Source organism: Pogoniulus pusillus, chromosome 4 (assembly GCF_015220805.1).
Source record: "Pogoniulus pusillus isolate bPogPus1 chromosome 4, bPogPus1.pri, whole genome shotgun sequence".
Lineage (NCBI taxonomy): Eukaryota > Metazoa > Chordata > Aves > Piciformes > Lybiidae > Pogoniulus > Pogoniulus pusillus.
The window spans coordinates 47348042-47367069 of record NC_087267.1 but is presented as its reverse complement, the minus strand read 5'-3'; the positions used below and the strand labels follow the sequence as shown (position 1 = coordinate 47367069).

Sequence of the window (19028 nt, the reverse complement as noted above, 5' to 3'; positions counted from 1 at the left end):
AGGGGAGCTGCTCAGTGCTCAGCAAGAGCTGAAGGAGCTGTGGGGTGCCAGAGGATGGGGCCAGACTCTTGTCAGTGGTGTCCGGTGCCAGGATGCAGCTGGCACAAAGAGGAACCCAGGAGGGTCCATCAGGAGAAGCAGCTTGGCTCTGAGGCTGGTGCAGCCCTGGAGCAGAAGGAAGGCCTATAAAGTTTGTGGAGTCTCCTCTGGAGAGATTCCAAACCCAGTTGGCCACTGTGATCCTGGGCAGGCTGCTGGTGGTGCCCCTGCTTCAGTAGGGAGGTTGGACTGGATAAGCTCCACAGGGCCCATCCAAGCCCTAACCATGCTGGGATTCTGGGATACCTCCCAACCAAGTGCTCCACCATCCTACAGCTCTCCTCTGAAATTCCAAGCTTTCTCCTATCCTCTGAAGTCCCTTCCAGCTCCCCTAACCATGCTGGGATTCTGGGATACCTCCCAACCAAATGCTCCACCAACCCAGAGCTCTCCTCTGAAGTTCCAAGGCTCCTTCCTTCTATCCCCAGAGGTCCCTTCCATCCCAACCAAGTACTCCACCAGCCTACAGCTCTGCTCTGAAGCTCCAAGCTTCCTCCTATCCACTAAGTCCCTTCCAACCCCCCTAACCATGCCAGGATTCTGGGATACCCTCCCAACCAAGTGCTCCACCAGCCTACAGCTCTGCTCTGAAGCTCCAAGCTTCCTCCAAGGCTCCTCCAAGCCTTCAGGAGGAACTCTCTGCTGGCAACGTTTTCCACCACTAGTTTCTACCTGAGAGCTGCGCACAAACCACCGAGGTGACTTCAGGAGGCATTTCCCACCACCACCATCTCCAGGAAGGTACTGGAGAGCAGCTTTTGCTCCATACCTGGGTGACAAGGGGCTGCAGGAGAGCAGCAGAGCCTTTGCCCACGCAGCGGACGGCGAAGCGCAGGCAGCGGCAGCACCGCTCCACGATGCGGTTGTCAGCGCTGTGCTTGTTCAGGGTCTCCGACAGCACTGGCCAGATCTGAGCAGAGAGGGACAGGGAGGGTCAAAGGGGGAGCCTGAGGACACAGCAGATCCCATCACACCCAAGTCCTCCCCTCCAAAAACCACCCCAGGCCTTCCAATGGCTGGGAGATGACAGCTGGGGCTCAACACGGATGAGGCACCCCTGGCAGGGGAGGTGGGGATGGGCTTGGGAGGGGTGGGGATGAGGTTAGGGGAGGTGGGGATTAGGTTAGGGTGCAGTAGGTTGGCTTCTGGAGGACTACATCAGGTTCCTGGCAGCATTAAATCAGTTTCCTGGGAGGACTAAGTCAGGTTTTTGGGAGGACTAAGTCAGGTTTTTGGGAGGACTAAGTCAGGTTTTTGGGAGGACTAAGTCAGGTTTTTGGGAGGCCAAATCACTTTTTGAGGACTAGATCAGCTTTTGGATGAGCCCATCCAATTTCTGGAGGCATGTACCAGCCTGTTTTAAAGGTGGAAATGAGCTTTTGGAGGAACAAACTACCTCTTTAGGTAAATCAGGGAGGGGTTTTGAGTGGTAAATCAGCCTTTGGAGGAGGAGTTGAGCTCCTTGGAAGAATAAATCTGCTTTTTGGAGGAGCAGATCAGCTTTTGGAGGAGGAGTTGAGCTCCTTGGAAGAATAAATCTGCTTTTTGGAGGAGTAGATCAGCTTTTGGAGGAGGAGTTGAGCTCCTTGGAGGAATAAATCTGCTTTTTGGAGGAGTAAATCAGCTTTTGGAGGAGGAGCTGAGCTCCTTGGAAGAATAAATCTGCTTTTTGGAGGAGCAGATCAGCCTTTGGAGGAGGAGTTGAGCTCCTTGGAGGAGCAGCCGAACTTTTTTGAGGAGCAAATCGGCTTTTTTGGGGCAGTAAATTCAAGCAGCTGGGACATCTCCAGTCAGGTCTTCCCCCTTCAAATTTGAGGTTTGAAGCCCCAAATCCGCCTCCTTCCTCCACAGCTCCTCCCAGAGGACAGAGGGGTCCGGTGGGCAGGGGGAGGTGGTGAGCAAGCCAAGATTCCCATCATTCCCACCCCAAGGAAGCTCCTTCTGCAGCTGGTACTTACTTCCTGAATGACTTTTTGGCACGGGTGGACCTGTCCATTTTCTACGATGGGGTTGGTGTGTCTGTGAAGAGCAAGCACAGGGTCAGTGGCATCCTGGGGGGCAAAGATGAGGGAATGGGGTTGGGAGCTTCAGAAAGCTTCAAGGAGCACCCTCTGAGGCTGTGAGAAGAGGACTAAAAGGACCCAAAACAGGCTGGAGGGTTGGGATCCAGCCAGAGGCACCTGGGCAGGCTGCAGAGGTGGGCACAGGCCAACCTCAGGAAGTTCAATAACACCAAGAGCAAGGTCCTGCAGCTGGGTCGAGGCAATGCCAAGCACCAATGCAGGCTGGGCAGTGCCAGGCTGGAGAGCAGCCCTGAGGAGAGGCACTTGGGGGTGCTGCTGGAGGAGAAGCTCAGCAGGAGCCAGCAGTGTGCACTTGCAGCCCAGAAAGCCAAGCAGAGCCTGGGCTGCAGCAGCAGCAGTGTGGCCAGCAGGGCCAGGGAGGGGATTCTGCCCCTCTGCTCTGCTGTGCTCTGCTGAGACCCCAGCTGGAGTCCTGCATCCAGCTCTGGAGCCCCTGGGACAAGAGGGCTGTGGAGATGCTGGAGAGTGTCCAGAGCAGGGCCAGGAGGATGCTGAGAGGCTGCAGCAGCTCTGCTGTGAGCACAGACTGAAAGAGTTGGGGCTGTGCAGGCTGCAGCAGAGGAGGCTCCCAGGTGACCTTCTTATGGCCTCCCAGGGTCTGAAGGGGGCTACAAAAAGTCTGGGGAGGGACTTTTGAGGCTGTGAGGGAGTGGCAGGAGTGGGGGGAATGGAGCAAAGGTGGAGGTGGGGAGAGTGAGGCTGGAGGTGAGGAGGAAGTTGTTGAGCAGGAGAGTGGTGAGAGGCTGGAATGGGTTGCCCAGGGAGGTGGTTGAGGCCCCATGGCTGGAGATGTTTGAGGCCAGGCTGGCTGAGGCTGTGTGCAGCCTGCTCTAGGGTAGGGTGTCCCTGGGCGTGGCAGGGGGTTGGTACTGGCTGCTCCTTGGGGTCCCTTTCAATTCTGTGTGATTCTATGATTTAGTTCAGCTGAGAAGCTTTGAGCCAAGAAGCTCCTCCAGAAGCTGTCCCAGCTCCACTCCCCTTACCTAAATATGACAGCAAGTCGATCCAGGGGCACAGTGGGGTCTGAGGAGAGGCCATTGCTTGGCTCCTGAGAGAGCAGCTGGAACAGAAAATGGGAAAAGAAGGGATTTGGGAAGTGTGAGCAGCTCCATGGCTGAATAAACTCTGCCTGCAGGAGGCCACAGCATCTCCAAGGACCAAGACACCTCCCAGCCTCAGTCACATGCATAAAGGTTACGTTAAAATCATCTCCTCCACGTTCAGAACCTGCTCAAAGAGGTCTCTGGAGGAGAAGGGAGTGGGGTCAGGGGTGGAAGAGAAGCTGCCATGGGGTGAGAGGTACCAGGAGCAGGCAGTGATGGCAGGAGGAGTTGTCAAGAACTTCTCAGTCCTCATGAAAGGGTAAAAGGTGTCCACATCCCTTCCTTGAGGCTTCCTGTCACCTTCTGGGGCTTTCTACTCCCCACTGTCCTGCACCTCCGTGGAAGAGGCACTGAGACCACCATGGTTTAGACTATTCTGAGGGCAGGTGTCCCACAGAGAAGCCAAATTCTCACCATCTCCACCCTGGAGATGCAGGGTGAGAAGCTGCTTGGCTCCTGGCACAGAAAATGGTTTCCAGGAGCCATTTGCTTCCCATTTAACCCTCAGCCAGGAGAGACCTGGGATGGTCTCAGTCCTGGACTCTGGGTGTCTTCTGAAGAAGAACCTCCTGCAGCAGTGCAGGTGAGGAGTCAGCTGCTGGGAAGCAGCTCCATGGAGAAGGACCTGGGGAGGAACAACCTCCTGCAGCAGTGCAGGTGAGGAGTCAGCTGCTGGGAAGCAGCTCCATGGAGAAGGACCTGGGGAGTGCTGCTGGACAACAAAGTGCCTGTGAGCCTGCACTGTGCCCTTGTGGCCAAGAAGGCCAAGGGGCTCCTGGGGAGCATGAAGAAGAGTGTGGCCAGCAGGTCAAGGGAGGTTCTTCTTCCCCTCCACTCTGCCCTGGCAAGGCCACAGCTGGAGAACTGGGTCCAGGTCTGGGCTCCCCAGCTCCAGAGGGACTGGGAGCTACTGGAGAGAGTCCCATGGGAGGCAAAGGGATGGAGCCAGACCCTCGTCAGTGGTGCCCAGTGACAGGACAAGGGGCAGTGGGCACAAACAGGAGATTCCACCAGGAGCAACTTGCTGGCTGTGAGGGTGGTGGAGCCCTGGAGCAGGCTGCCCAGAGTGCTCGAGGAGTTTCCTTGTCTGGAGAGACTCCAGCCCCAGCTGGCCACTGTGATGCTGTGCAAGCTGCTGTGGGTGCCCCTGCTGGGGCAGGGCAGCTGGACTGGGACTGGATCACCTCCCTCACCATGCTGGGGTTTCTGTGACACACCAGCACAGCAGCTCAGGCCACCAGGCAAAGACAGAGTGATGGCATCTTGATGGCCACCAATCTGCCCCACCCCAAAGCAGGACAAAGAGGACATTACCACAGCTCCATACCTTCTTCAGTGCCATCACCTGGACAGCACAGAGCTCGCTGAGGCATTCTGCTATCTTCTCCAAGGGGAGTCTGGCAAGGACCAAGGCTGTTCCTGCAAGGCAAGAGCAGATGGGTTGAGGAGCAGGAATGCAGTGTAGGAGTCCTGTGGGTGAAACCCAAACAGGAGCAAGCTTCCCAAACTGGCTCAAGGGCAAGAGCAGGAACCTGCTTCCCAAGCCTGGGAGATGCTCCTCTGCTGCTTGAAGGCAGCTTTCAGGTTTCAGCAGACACCAAAAGACTTTCTGTGGGGTGGGAAGATGGAAGGAATGAGCTACAGAGGTGATCTAAAGGCAGTGGAGGTGTTCAAGGTCACCTTGAGCAGCCTGGTCCAGTGGAAGGTGAGGAGGCTGAACTAGATAATCTTTAAGGTCCCTTCCCACCCAACCCATTCTATGATTCTCTGACTCTGGGCAGCTCAGCATGTCCATGTGGTGGCCTCATCCCTACCCCACAGCACCACGAGGTGTGAGGGAGCCTCTTTTGACTCCCACAGTTCAACAACTTCAAGGTTCCCACCTGGGTGAAAGAGAAAGAGAAACTGGAGCCACTCCCTGCTGCCACATCAGAGCAAAAGGAGGTGGAACACAACCCACCCCACCTCAGAAGTGGGACCACAGGGATGGGACTGGCAACACCAGGAGGACCAAAAAAAAACCAATCCTTCCTCCTTGGATCATGGATTTCTTTTGAGGAGAAGAAAACATTTTGTGGAGGGAGAGGAGAAGCTCAGGAGCGTGGCTGATGCTGCTCACATGGATGGGAGTGAAAATGAGTGAAAAAGAGGCAAGTTTTGAGTCCTTAGGCCCAGAGCCCAGCTGCAAAACCTCCCTTTGCTGCTCCACCTGGAAAGGGTTCAGCAGCACCTGAATCCATCTGGAATCTCTGAGGCTTGGACACAAGAGCAACCACAGCTGTGTTGTCCAGGATGCTCAAGAGACAAAGGGTTGGCAAGAAGTTGCCATCCTTGGAGGTGTTGAAGCCAAGCCTGGCTGGGGCACTTAGTGCCATGGTCTGGTTGGTGCCAGGGCTGGGTGCTAGGTTGGGCTGGATGAGCTTGGAGCTCTCTTCCAACCTGTTTGGTTCTATGATTCTATCAAGTAACCGGGCTGGAGCAGGCTGCCCAGAGAGGTTGTGGAGTTTCTTTGTCTGGAGAGCTTCCAACCTCACCTGAACTCTGTGATCCTGGGCAAGCTGCTGTGGCTGCCCTGCTTGAGCTGGGAGGTTGGACTGGATCTTCTCCAGAGGTTCCTCACAGTAGAATCAAGCAGGTTGGAAGAAACCTCCAAGCTCAGCCAGCCCAACCTAGCACCCAGCCCTGCCCAAGCACCCAGCCCATGGCACTCAGTGCCCCAGCCAGGCTTGGCTTCAACACCTCCAGGCACAGAGACTCCACCACCTCCCTGGGCAGCCCATTCCAATGCCAATCACTCTCTCTGACAACAGCTTCCTCCTAACATCCAGCCTAGACCTGCCCTGGCACAGCTTCAGCCTCTGTCCCCTTCTTCTGTCCTTGGATGCCTGGCAGCAGAGCCCAACCCCACCTGGCTACAGCCTCCCTGCAGGCAGCTGCAGGCAGCAATGAGCTCTGCCCTGAGCCTCCTCTGCTGCAGGCTGCACCCCCCCAGCTCCCTCAGCCTCTCCTCACAGGGCTCTGCTCCAGGCCCCTCACAGCTTTGGCGCCCTCCTGTGGACACCTTCCAGTACTGCAACATCTCTCTGCAATGGAGGAGCCCACAACTGGACACAGCACTCCAGGGGTGGCCTGAGCAGTGCTGAGCACAGGGGCACAAGAACCTCCCTTGTCCTGCTGCCCACACTGCTCCTGAGCCAGCCCAGGATGCCATTGGCTCTGCTGCCCACCTGGGCACACTGCCTTGAGCCTCCTCTGCTGCAGGCTGCACACCCCCAGCTCCCTCAGCCTGCCCTCACAGGGCTGTGCTCCTTCCAGCCCGGATTCAGAGCTGCTACCACCTGCCCAGGAAACGACCCCCACCCTGAGCATCCTCCGTGCCAGAAGGAGGCAGCCAAGGGGGGCTGGTGCCAGACCTACCTTTCAGCAGCCCCACGGCAGCCTCTGGGGAGAGCAGGAAAGAGTCGAGGGCACGGGCGATCTCCAGCAGCCCGCTGAAGTGCTGGGCCATGTGGTCGCGGCACACGGAGCAGATGTTGTGGATGGCTTTGGCGGCCGCCGAGGCCAGGCGCCGGTCGCACAGCCCCTTCATCAGGTAGCCCAGCACCGGATCTGCCCGGGAGGCACGGCTGTCAGCGGGGGAGGGGCACTGCGGGGAGGGACGGGGCCTGGGGCCAAGGCACGGCGGCTTGTGATGAGGGGCAGGGCCTGGGATGAAGGGGTGGGGTCTTGTGATGAGGAGCAGGGCCTGGGATGAAGGGATGAGGTCCTGTGATGAGGGGCAGGGCCTGGGATGAAGGGATGGGGTCTTGTGATGAGGAATGGAGTCCTGGGATGAAAGGATGGGGTCTTGGGATGAAGGGATGGGGTCTTGGGATGAAGGATGAGGTGCTGGGATGAAGGGATGGGGCCTTGTGATGAGGAATGGGGTCTTGGGATGAGGAATGGGGTCTTGGGATGAAGGGATGGGGTCCTGGGATGAAGGATGAGGTCTTGTGATGAGGAATGGGGTCTTGGGATGAAGGGATGGGGTCTTGGGATGAAGGGATGGGGTCCTGGGATGAAGGGATGGGGTCCTGGGATGAAGGGATGGGGTCCTGGGATGAAGGGATGGGGTCCTGGGATGAAGGGATTGGGTCTTATGATGAGGAAATATGGTCCTGGGATGAAGGTATTTGGTCTTATGATGAAGGGTGAGGTGCTGGGATGAAGGGATTTGGTCTTATGATGAAGGGTGAGGTGCTGGGATGAAGGGATGGGGTCTTATGATGAGGAATGAGGCCTTGGGATGAAAGAATTGGGTCTTATGATGAGGAATGCGGTCTTGGGATGAAGGGATTTGGTCTTATGATGAGGAATGAGGCTTTGGGATGAAGGAATTGGGTCTTATGATGAGGAATGGGGTCCTGGGATGGAGGGATGAGGTCTTGGGAAGGTGGCAGGGCAAGGCAGGTGCCATGGCAGGAAGGACTCACCCAAGAACTGGGGGTTCCTGTCCACCACCTCGCTCATCTCTCCCACCAGCTCGATGCTGGTGTAGCGCACGGCAGTGTGCACCGTCTCGGGCAGGTGAACCACCCCCTCCAGCACCTCCACCAGCGTTGGGTTGTTCTCCCTTGGGGGGACAAAAGCAGCAGAGGTTAGTTCTGAGGTAGGTCCCAGGAGGTCCAGAGTGGTTTAAGTGAACCTGATGGGACTCCTGGGCAGCTCCAGATCAGCCAGGAAAGCTCTGCAGGTGTGGTGTGCTGGGGAAGACTGAGGAACCGCTGGGGGGGGTTGGGGGGGGAAAGAGCTTTAAGGTCACCAGGGCCAACTCCTGGCACAGCACTGCCAGGTCACCAGTGCTGAGCACAGAGGCACAAGAACCTCCCTTGTCCTGCTGCCCACACTGCTCCTGAGCCAGCCCAGGATGCCATTGGCTCTGCTGCCCACCTGGGCACTGCTGCCTCAGCTGCAGCTCCTCTCCCCCAGCACCCCCAGGGCCCTCTCTGCCTGCCTGCTCTCAGCCACTCTGGCCCCAGCCTGCAGTGCTGCTTGGGGTTGTTGTGGCCAAAGTGCAGAACCTGCCCTGGGCCTTGTTCAGTCTCATCCCATTGGCCTCTGCCCACCCATGCAGCCTGGCCAGGTCCCTCTGCAGGGCTCTGCTACCCTCCCACAGCTCCACACTGCTCCTAGCTTGGTGCCAGCTGCACACTCACTGCTGCTGGACTCAGTGCCCTGCTCCAGAGCAGCAATAAAGACACTGACCAGGCCTGTGCCAAGCACTGACCCCTGGGGCACAGCACTGGTGCCAGCTGCCAGCTGGGTGTGGCACCATTCAGCACCACTCTCTGGGCCCAGCCCTGCAGCCAGTTCCTGACCCACAGCAGAGGGACTCTGCCCAGGCCAGAAGCTGCCAGCTGTGCCAGGAGCTGCTTATGGCAGAGGTGCCAAAGGCATAGCTGCAGCCCAGGCAGACTCCAGCCACAGCCTGCCCCACGCTCAGCAGGCAGAAGCTGAGCAGCAAAGCAGCTCAGGGTGGTCAGGCAGGACCTGCCCCTCCTAAACCCATGCTGGCTGGGCACAGACCCCTGGCCATGCTGTGGGTGCTGTGTGCTGGCACTCAAGACAACCTGCCCCATGCCCTTGCCTGGCACTGAGGTCAGGCTGAGAGGTCTGTTCACTTGGAAACAAGGGAGAAAGGAAAACTGAAGATAAAAACCCACCAGGAGCAGCCTTGACACAGATAATGGAGTTAGGAAGCTAAACATGGTTAACCCCCTACAGGCTCCTGAGAAGGTCCTCAGCCTGGTGAAGGCCACTCAAGCTGTCCCACCACATCAGCAGGGCTGCCAGCAGAGACAGAGAACTCACTGTGTTCTCACTACCCTGCATGTCAGCTCCTCTACTGCCACTAAATGGGGAGGAAAAGTGACTTAACCTTCCCTGAAGGTACTGGGAAATCTTTGCTGGGGACAGAGTGGCTGAGAGCAGCCAGGCAGAGAGGGCCCTGGGGGTGCTGGCAGAGAGGAGCTGAAGCTGAGGCAGCAGTGCCCAGGTGGGCAGCAGAGCCAATGGCATCCTGGGCTGGCTCAGGAGCAGTGTGGGCAGCAGGACAAGGGAGGTTCTTGTGCCCCTGTGCTCAGCACTGCTCAGGCCACCCCTGCCGTGCTGTGTCCAGTTCTGGGCTCCTCCACTGCAGAGAGATGTTGAGGTGCTGGAAGGTGTTTGGAGCAGGGCAGCAAGGCTGGGGAGGGGCCTGGAGCAGAGCCCTGTGAGGAGAGGCTGAGGGAGCTGGGGGGGTGCAGCCTGCAGCAGAGGAGGCTCAGGGCAGACCTCATTGCTGCCTGCAGGGAGGCTGTAGCCAGGTGGGGTTGGGCTCTGCTGCCAGGCAGCCAGCAACAGAAGAAGGGGACAGAGTCTGAAGCTGTGCCAGGGCAGGTCTAGGCTGGATGTGAGGAGGAAGTTGTTGTCAGAGAGAGTGATTGGCATTGGAATGTGCTGCCCAGGGAGGTGGTTGAGGCCCCATGGCTGGAGGTGTTTGAGGCCAGGCTGGCTGAGGCTGTGTGCAGCCTGCTCTAGGGTAGGGTGTCCCTGTCCCTGGCAGGGGAGTTGGAACTGGCTGCTCCTTGTGCTCCCTTCCAGCCCTGCATGATTCTATGATTCTGGAGCTCCAAGACCACTCGTTAGTGGCTTTGAAACAATCCTGCCCAGGGGAAAGCTGTTTCCTAGGAGCATACTAAAGATGTCTTTTGCTCTTGGAGACTACATCTGACCCCACAGCCCTCACAGATGTGTGCAGGGTGGTCAACACTCACTGGTCAACACTCTTGGCTATGGAGGCCATGATGAAGAGGACAGCTTCTGTCACCTCCCAGGGGGGATTCCCATCCTTCAGAGTCGCGTAAAGCTGCAAGAAAGAGAATCAGTCACCAACCAGGTGACCACAACCCAGCTTGTGTGCTCACCAAACCCACCCCATCACCTGCTCCTCACCTCACCCCACACTCCTGAAACATCAGGCTCCAAGTGCTGGACCTGCATGGACCTTCATGTCCCTACAGACCACCCTGAAGTTTGGAGAGCACAGAACCCTTCCTCATCCCCTACCCCAAACGGGAGACCTCCTGCTTCTCCCACCAGTCCTTCAAGGCATATCTGCTTCCTTGTGTGTGAGGAGATGAACTTCTCCACACCCTGAAGGGCCATCAGGGCTTGGTGATCTTCTGCATGGGTTTCCTCGTGGAGTTCCTGCAAACCCACCTGAGCAAAGCACTCCACTGATCCCACCAGGAAGATCAGGTCCTTCACCAGGTCTGAGACCCGCATCCGGAACTCTCCAAAGTCATCTGTTTCCTCTGGGACACCCTCCTAAGAGACAGGGACAAGGCAAGGGTGAGAGAAGCTGGTTGAAATCCAGGTGGTGTTTGAGGCCCCATGGCTGGAGGTGTTTGAGGCCAGGCTGGCTGAGGCTGTGTGCAGCCTGCTCTAGGGTAGGGTGTCCCTGGGCATGGCAGGGGGGTTGGAACTGGCCGCTCCTTGTGGTCCCTACCAACCCTGCCTGATTCTAGGATTCCAAAAGGGATATGGATCTGCTGAAAGGTGTCCAGAGAAGGGCCATGAGGATCAGAGGGCTGGAGCTGCTCTGCTGTGAGGAGAGGCTGAGGGAGTTGGAGCTGTCGAGTCTGGAGAGGACAAGGCTCAGAAGTGACCTTATTGTGACCTTCCAGTATCTGAAGGGGGCTACAAGAAAGCTGAGAAGGGACATTTAGGCTGTTAGGGAGTGATAGGACTAAGGGGAATGGATCACAACTAGAAGTGGGCAGATTCAAACTGCATGTTAGGAAGAAGTTCTTCACCATGAGGGTGGTAAGACACCAGCACAGGTTGCCCAGGGAGGTGGTGGAAGCCTCATCCCTGGATTTTTTAAGGCCAGGCTGGATGTGGCTATGAGAAACCTGATGTAGTACAAAGTGTCCCTGCCCACAGCAGGGGGGAGGTTGGAACTGGATGATCTTGGAGGTCACTTCCAGCCCAGACCATTCATAGAACCATAGAGTCAAGCAGGTTGGAAGAGACCTCCAAGCTCAGCCAGTCCAACCTAGCACCCAGCCCTGGTCAAGCAACCAGACCATGGCACTCAGTGCCCCAGCCAGGCTTGGCTTCAACACCTCCAGGCACAGAGACTCCTCCACCTCCCTGGGCAGCCCATTCCAATGCAAATCACTCTCCCTGACAACAACTTCCTCCTAACATCCAGCCTAGACCTCCCCTGGCACAGCTTCAGCCTCTGTCCCCTTCTTCTGTTGCTGGCTGCCTGGCAGCAGAGCCCAACCCCACCTGGCTACAGCCTCCCTGCAGGCAGCAATGAGGTCTGCCCTGAGCCTCCTCTGCTGCAGGCTGCACACCCCCAGCTCCCTCAGCCTCTCCTCACAGGGCTCTGCTCCAGGCCCCTCCCCAGCCTTGCTGCCCTTCTCCAAACACCTTCCAGCACCTCAACATCTCTATGGAATTCAGGAGCCCAGAACTGGACACAGCACTCTCAGTGTGGCCTGAGCAGCACTTAGTACAGGGGCACAAGAACCTCCCTTGTCCTGCTGGCCATTCTGTGACCCATGGAATGATTTGGGTTGGAAAGGACCTTAAAGCTCAACTAAGTGCACCCTTGTGGCTGCCTGCAGAGGAAGCAGAGCAGGAGTCAGGCTCACGTGGTCAGGGTCGAGCTGGCAGTGCCTGGCCAGTGCGTGCAGGAGCCGCTGGATGTAGGCTTTGAAGATGCTGTGGATGACGGCGTCGTCCGTCTTGTAGAGGTGCTCCCCAAGCCTGTACCAGAAGTTGAAGGAAATTTCTACCACCTGTTTGAGGAAGAGAAATTCAACCTCCTGTTAGCCATGGAGAAAGAAGCTGGCTCTCTGCCACGCTGGGTGCTCAAGGTGAGCTCCTTCCCTGCTGTCTGCGATGAGGAAATGCGGCTCCTGCGGCGCCTCTGACCTCCTCTGCTCATTGTCACTTCACAAGGGGCTGTGAAAGCCACCAGGTTCTGCCTGAAAAGCTCTCAGCAGCCCTCAGTTCCCTTCTCTGTAAAGTCAGCAGTGAAGCAAGAGCACCACCTCTGGTTTCAGAGAGTGGACATCATGGCCCACATCAGCTCCCTGGAGGGAGGCTGTAGCCAGGTGGGGTTGGGCTCTGCTGCCAGGCAAGCAGCAACAGAAGGAGGGGACACAGCCTGAAGCTGTGGCAGGGGAGGTCTAGGCTGGATGTTAGGAGGAAGTTGATGGCAGAGAGTGATTGGCATTGGAATGGGCTGCCCAGAGAGGTGGTGGAGTGGCCGTGCCTGGAGGTGTTGAAGCCAAGCCTGGATGAGGCACTTAGTGCCATGGTCTAGCTCATAGAGTCATAAAATCAAGCAGGTTGGAATAGAGCTCCAAGCTCATCCAGCCCAACCTAGCACCCAGTGCCATGGTCTAGCTGATTGGATAGGGCTGGGTGAGCTTGGAGCTCTCTTCCAACCTGCTTGATTCCATGACTCTATGAAACCACTGTGCTAAGATTTAGCAGCACAACCCCTCTGAGAAGGCTTCTCCATCCTCCAAAGCCCTGGGAAGGCTTCTCCATCCTCCAAACATGTACAGAAGTTAATCAGGGATCAGCTACTGGGTTTTAACTCGGTTTGGGGAGAAGAAAAGGAGGTTCCAAGAGAGACCATATCTTCAGTAGGTCTGGAAAGGAACCAAGAGATACCTTCAGAGCACAGGGAGGTGGTGGAGTCACCATCCCTGGAGGGGTTCAAGCAAAGCCTGGATGAGGCACTTAGTGCCATGGTCTGGGTGACTGAATAGGGCTGGGGGATAGGCTGGGCTGGATGAGCTTGGAGGTCTCTGCCAACCTGTTTGATTCTGTGACTGTGACTCTGTGATTTTGTCACTCTGTGACTGTGACTCTGTGATTCTGTGACTGTGACTCTGTGATTTTGTCACTCTGTGGTTCTGTGACACAGTGACTGAGACTCTACTGGGTTTTAATTCAATTTGGGGAGAAGAAAAGGAGGCTCCAAGAGAGACCATATCTTCAACAGGTTTGGAAAGGAACCAAGAGATACCTTCAGAGCCCCATGACCACAGAGTGGGTGCTTTGAGGTCAGCAGCTGAGAGGAACTGAAGCCTCTCAACCATGTGTGCAACAGAAAGAGAAAGCTGAGTTGATTTCTCTTTCTTTTGGTGCAGACTCAACTTTGGCTGGATGAAATTTGCAGATGATGGGACTGGAGGAACATAGAATTCAAAACCTCACTCACCTCATACTGTGGGTGACCAGCACAGATCAGCAGCAGCTCCAAAGTCCTCAGGTCACCCAAGCCTTGACCTGGTGTGCAAACAATTTTATCTAGGAAGGTCTCACACAGCTCGGTGAAGACACGGCAGTAATTGAGCACCCTGGTGGAGGACAACAAAGGCAGCAGGTCAAAACAGATCTTCTGGGCACCAGATACCTCAGCTTGGCTCTGGGGAGGTCCTCAGAAGACACCAAGTTCTGCTTTGGTTTCCTGTCAACAGTTAGGCAGCACCAAAAAGGGAACCTCAGAAGAAGGTGAAAGGTTTTGAGCTCTGATAAATGGATCTTCAGAAACTGAAGATCTGAGCAAACTTCTCCAAAGCCAACAGCCAACTGAGGCAAGGAGGTGCAGGATGGTGGCTACAGAGCAGCTCAAGTATAAGCCAGGACCTTGAAGGTGCCACCTTCACAGGACCATAGGATATTAGGGGTTGGAAGGGACTCAAGGAGATCATCCAGTCCAACCTCCCTGCCAGAGCAGGACAATCCTATCTAACACAGATCACAGAGGAGCACATCCAGACAGGCCTTGAAAGTCTGCAGAGAAAGAGACCTCACAATCTCTCTGGGCAGCCTGTTCCAATGTTGTGTCACAGGCTCATAGGGTGTTAGGGGTTGGAAGGGACCCAAGGAGATCATCCAGTCCAACCCTCTGTCAGAGCAGGACAATCCTATCTAACACAGATCAGAGGAACACAGCCAGACAGGCCTTGAAAAGCTCCAGAGAAGGAGACCTCACAACCTCTCTGGGGATCCTGTACCAGTGCTCTGGGACCCTTCCAGCAGACAAACACATAAACCTCCTTTAAACATAGCCCCGGGATGGACTAAGGGACTCCTCCTTTTCCAGGCCCAAGCAGGTCTGAAGATGACTCACTTGTCGAGGTCCTCCCGTGCCACAGCCATGTGATAGGCACTCTCAAGGGTGAGGACACCCTGGAACAGCTGCAAGGCCAAAGGCAGGTTGGTCTCCACGTTCTCGATGGCATAGAGGGCCGAGCAGACGCAGTCGGAGGCAGCCTCGTGGAGGTTCGATGATGTCTTGTCCTGTTGCTGCAAAGGAGAAGAGCAGGAGAGGAGATGAGAGTGGCACAACTCCAGTTTGCTGCTTCTGGAGCAGTCTGGAGAGGTTCTGCAGAGATGCAGCTCCTAACATAGGTTGTGCTGCTGCTGGAAGGATGAAAGGGTTTGGGGGTTCCAGTGGATGGGAGGCTGAGCATGAGCCAGCAGTGTGCTCTGGTGGCCGGGAGGGGCAATCACAGGCTCACAGGGTGTTAGGGGTTGGAAGGGACCCAAGGAGATCATCCAGTCCAACTCCCCTGCCAGAGCAGGACAAGATTATCTAACACAGATCACAGAGGACACATCCAGACAGGCCTTGAAAGGCCTGTGGGGTATTTTTGACTCCAATTCATTTGAGAGCTTCATTTCTGTCAGCTCTCTTTAAAAAGCCACCACAGGAAACCATCAAAAGGCTTCTGCTTTCCCCCTTGAAGGGCTGGCCAGTGTGAGGGCTTCTTCATGTGCCATCTTCTGAGCTTCTGACTAACTACCTGCAGGGAGGCTGCAGCCAGGGGGGTTGGGCTCTGCTGCCAGGCAAGCAGCAACAGAACAAGGGGACACAGCCTCAAGCTGTGCCAGGGGAGGTCTAGGCTGGATGTGAGGAGGAAGTTGTTGTCAGAGAGAGTGATTGGCATTGGAATGGGCTGCCCAGGGAGGTGGTGGAGTGGCCATGGCTGGAGGTGTTGCAGCCAAGCCTGGCTGGGGCACTTAGTGCCATGGTCTGGGTGATTGGCCAGGGCTGGGTGATAGGTTGGGCTGGGTGAGCTTGGAGGGCTCTGCCATCCTGCTTGACTCTGTGACTCTGACTGTGACTCTGTCTGTGACTCTGTCACTCTGACTGTGACTCTGTGACCTCACCTTCCACACCTCCATCCCTGTGGGATTGAAAGGTGCCCCCATCCCATCCCATCCCATGCCCCCCAGGTGCCCCACTTGCAGAGGAGCACTCACCAGCACCTCGAAGAGGAGGGACAGTAAGGTGCTGTTGGCCATGAAGGTGCTGTCCAGGACGCCCAGGTTGAACCAGCTGCCCAGGCAGCGGAAGATTTTGATGAGCATCTTCTCGTCGTTGCCCGCTTTCTCCACGCATGCCATCTGTGGCAGGGCAAAGAGAACTGCTCAGGGCCTCCCTCAGGGGAGCTTCACCCAGGCAGTAACTACTAACTTCTTGACAGCCAGCCTGGAGACTCCAGAAATAGCATCTAGAAGGCCTCTGACAACCTTCTAGGAAGATACAGGGGTTCTGAGACTCCCTTCTCCTCCTCAGACCTGGAGAAGGATCTCAGACTCCTTTCTGCTCCTCAAACCAGAAGGATCCCAGACTCCCTTCTCCTCCTCAGACCAGAAGCATCCCAGGATCCCGTTCTCCTCCTCCTCAGACCTGGAGAAGGATCCCAGACTCCCTTCTCCTCCTCAGACCAAGAGAAGGATCCCAGACTCCCTTCTCCTCCTCAGACCTGGAGAAGGATCCCAGACTTCCTTCTCCTCCTCAGACCTGGAGAAGGATCCCAGACTCCCTTCTCCTCCTCAGACCTGGAGAAGGATCCCAGACTCCCTTCTCCTCCTCAGACCTGGAGAAGGATCCCAGACTCCCTTCTCCTCCTCAGACCTGGAGAAGGATCCCAGACTCCCTTCTCCTCCTCAGACCTGGAGAAGGATCCCAGACTCCCTTCTCCTCCTCAGACCTGGAGAAGGATCCCAGACTCCCTTCTCCTCCTCAGACCTGGAGAAGGATCCCAGACTCCCTTCTCCTCCTCAGACCTGGAGAAGGATCCCAGACTCCCTTCTCCTCCTCAGACCTGGAGAAGGATCCCAGACTCCCTTCTCCTCCTCAGACCAAGAGAAGGATCCCAGACTCCCTTCTCCTCAGACCTGGAAAAGGATCTCAGACTCTCTTCTCCTCCTCAGATCAGGAGAAAGATCCCAGACTCCCTTTCCTCCTCAGACCTGGAGAAGGATCCCAGACTCCCTTTCTCCTAAGATCAAGATAAGGATCCCAGACTCCCTCCTCCTCCTTTTCTGCACATGAGAGCTTCTAGAGATCCTCCCCTGACAGCTCAGTCCTCACTGCAGAATGCCCTATCTCATCAGAGTCCTTCTAGAACGATCTAACACCCCCCCCCCCCACACACACACACCTTCATCCCTCAAAAAGAAGCACATTTACCATCCCAAACCCACCCAGGGAGCTTCGTTTTGCTCTTCAGGAAGGTGGTTGAAAATTCCAGGCTGGGAATCTAGCAAGAAAGCTCCAGGGAGCTGCAGAGCAGCCTGACCTGGGAGCCTTCGTGAGAGGACACAGACACCCTGCAGAGGCCCAGGGCTGACAGCTGGCAGGGTGTGGGGAGCCAGGTGATGTCCTCTGTCACAGCGATGTGACAGCCCAGCCACGCTCCCCCCACCCCCTGGCTGAGGAACGCCGCTGGCTGGGGGTAGAGGAGGAGGAGGAGGAGGAGGAGGAGGAGGAGGAGGAGGAGGAGGAGGAGGAGGAGGAGGAGGAGGAGGAGGAGGAGGAGGAGGAGGAGGAGGAGGAGGAGGAGGAGGAGGAGGAGGAGGAGGAGGAGGAGGAGGAGGAGGAGGAGGAGGAGGAGGAGGAGAGCTCCTCCACGTGGTGGCTGCGGGACAGGCAGGAGCCAGAGGCTCGCCCAGCAGAGGGCACAGCTCAACGCTGGAGCTCAGGGCACAGGAGGAAGCCCGGGACACCTTCTGGGTCTGCCAGGGGAGGCTCAGGTTGGAGGGAAGGAGGAATGGAGGCCCAGGAATCCAGTCCTAGACACCTCCTAGGCCAAGAATTCAGCTCTAGACACCTCCTGGCTCAAGAACCCAGCCCCAGACACCTCCTGGGCCAAGAATTCAAGCCCAAACATCTCCCTGATTAAGAACCCAGCCCCAGACACCTCCTGGGCCAAGAGCAGGAGGATCAGGTCAGAGAGGAGGGGGGAGAGGGAGGCTGAGGGGAAGGGAAAAGGAGGTTGAGGTGGGAGGGGAGGGGAAAAGGAGGATGAGGTTGGAGTGGAACAGGAGGCTAAGGTGGGAGGGGAGGAGGAGGCTGAGGTCGGAGGGGAGGGGAACAGGAGGCTGAGGTTGGAGCGGAGTGGAACAGGAGGCTGAGGTGGGAGGGGAGGGGAACAGAAGGATCAGGTCGGAGGGGAGGGGAACAGGAGGATGAGGTGGGAGGAGAGGGGAACAGGAGGATGAGGTGGGAGGGGAGGGGAGCAGGAGGCTGAGGTGGGAGGGGAGCAGGAGGCTGAGGTGGGAGGGGAGGGGAGCAGGAGGCTGAGGTTGGAGGGGAGGGGAGCAGGAGGCTGAGGTGGGAGGGGAGGGGAGCAGGAGGCTGAGGTGGGAGGGCTGTGGAGCGGCCCAGGCGCCCTTACCAGCAGGGAGACGACGGTGCTGGAGTAGTAGGCGAGGTCCTCGATGATCTCGGTGCGGCGGTTGGCGCCGATGCGCAGCGAGCGGCTGTGCACCTCCTCGGGCAGCACGGTCAGGATCTCCAGCAGGAAGGGCAGCGAGGTCACGTCCCTGCTGTACCTGCGCCCGCGGCAACGGACGGACCCTCAGCGGCAACGGACCCTCAGCGCCGACCGCGGGCACGGCCCCGCGCCCCTGCCGCCCTGCGCCCCCTGCCACCCCCACAGCTGCGGACACCTCCGGACAGACCATGCCAGCCTGCACACATCTTGTGACAGCTGGGGACACCTTGATGCCATCGGATGCCAGCTTGGGCACATCTCATCACAGCTGGGGACACCCTGATGCCATCTGATGCCAGCCTGGGCACATCTCGTGACATCTGGGGACACCCTGATGCCATCTGATACCAGCTTGGGTACATCTCATGACATCTGGGGACACCTTGATGCCATCTGATGCCAGCCTGAGCACATCTCATCACATCTGGGGACACCCTGATGCCACCTGATGCCAGCCTAGGCATATGTCATGACATCTGGGGACACCTCCTGACATCTGATGCCAGCCTGGGCACATCTCGTGACATCTGGGGACACCTTGATGCCATCTGATGCCAGCTTGGGCACATCTCATGACATCTAGGGACACCTTGATGCCATCTGATGCCACCCTGGACACATCTCATGACACCTGACACCACCTTGACGCCACCTCGATGCCCTCTGATGACACCTTTGTGCCACCTGATGCCATATGCTGTCAATTTGATGCCATCTGATGCCAATTTGATGACACTTGGATGACACTAATGCCATCTGATGCCATTTGAACATCATATGATGACAATTTGGTGTCATTTGATGCCAAATTGATGCCCTTTGGGTGCCATATGATGCCGAATTGATGTCTTTCAGGCACCACTTGATGCCAAATTGATGCCCTTTGGATGCCATTTGAA

The 19028-nt window shown here is 57.0% G+C and overlaps 1 protein-coding gene across 2 annotated transcripts in view; it reads right to left on the bottom strand.

Moving 5' to 3' along the window:
- TNPO3 (transportin 3) overlaps nucleotides 1-19028 on the bottom strand; it is a 32451-nt gene that overhangs the window by 7597 nt on the left and 5826 nt on the right. For both annotated transcript variants that reach the window (XM_064142785.1, XM_064142786.1), the window contains exons 4-16: nucleotides 18031-18187; nucleotides 15608-15751; nucleotides 14472-14647; nucleotides 13557-13695; nucleotides 11971-12117; nucleotides 10526-10633; nucleotides 10081-10172; nucleotides 7759-7898; nucleotides 6704-6895; nucleotides 4614-4705; nucleotides 3167-3243; nucleotides 2058-2118; nucleotides 869-1009 (exon numbers count right to left, since the gene is read on the bottom strand). In XM_064142785.1, coding sequence (XP_063998855.1) covers nucleotides 869-1009; nucleotides 2058-2118; nucleotides 3167-3243; nucleotides 4614-4705; nucleotides 6704-6895; nucleotides 7759-7898; nucleotides 10081-10172; nucleotides 10526-10633; nucleotides 11971-12117; nucleotides 13557-13695; nucleotides 14472-14647; nucleotides 15608-15751; nucleotides 18031-18187 — 1666 coding nt within the window. The remainder of the gene's footprint in view (nucleotides 1-868; nucleotides 1010-2057; nucleotides 2119-3166; nucleotides 3244-4613; nucleotides 4706-6703; nucleotides 6896-7758; nucleotides 7899-10080; nucleotides 10173-10525; nucleotides 10634-11970; nucleotides 12118-13556; nucleotides 13696-14471; nucleotides 14648-15607; nucleotides 15752-18030; nucleotides 18188-19028) is intronic.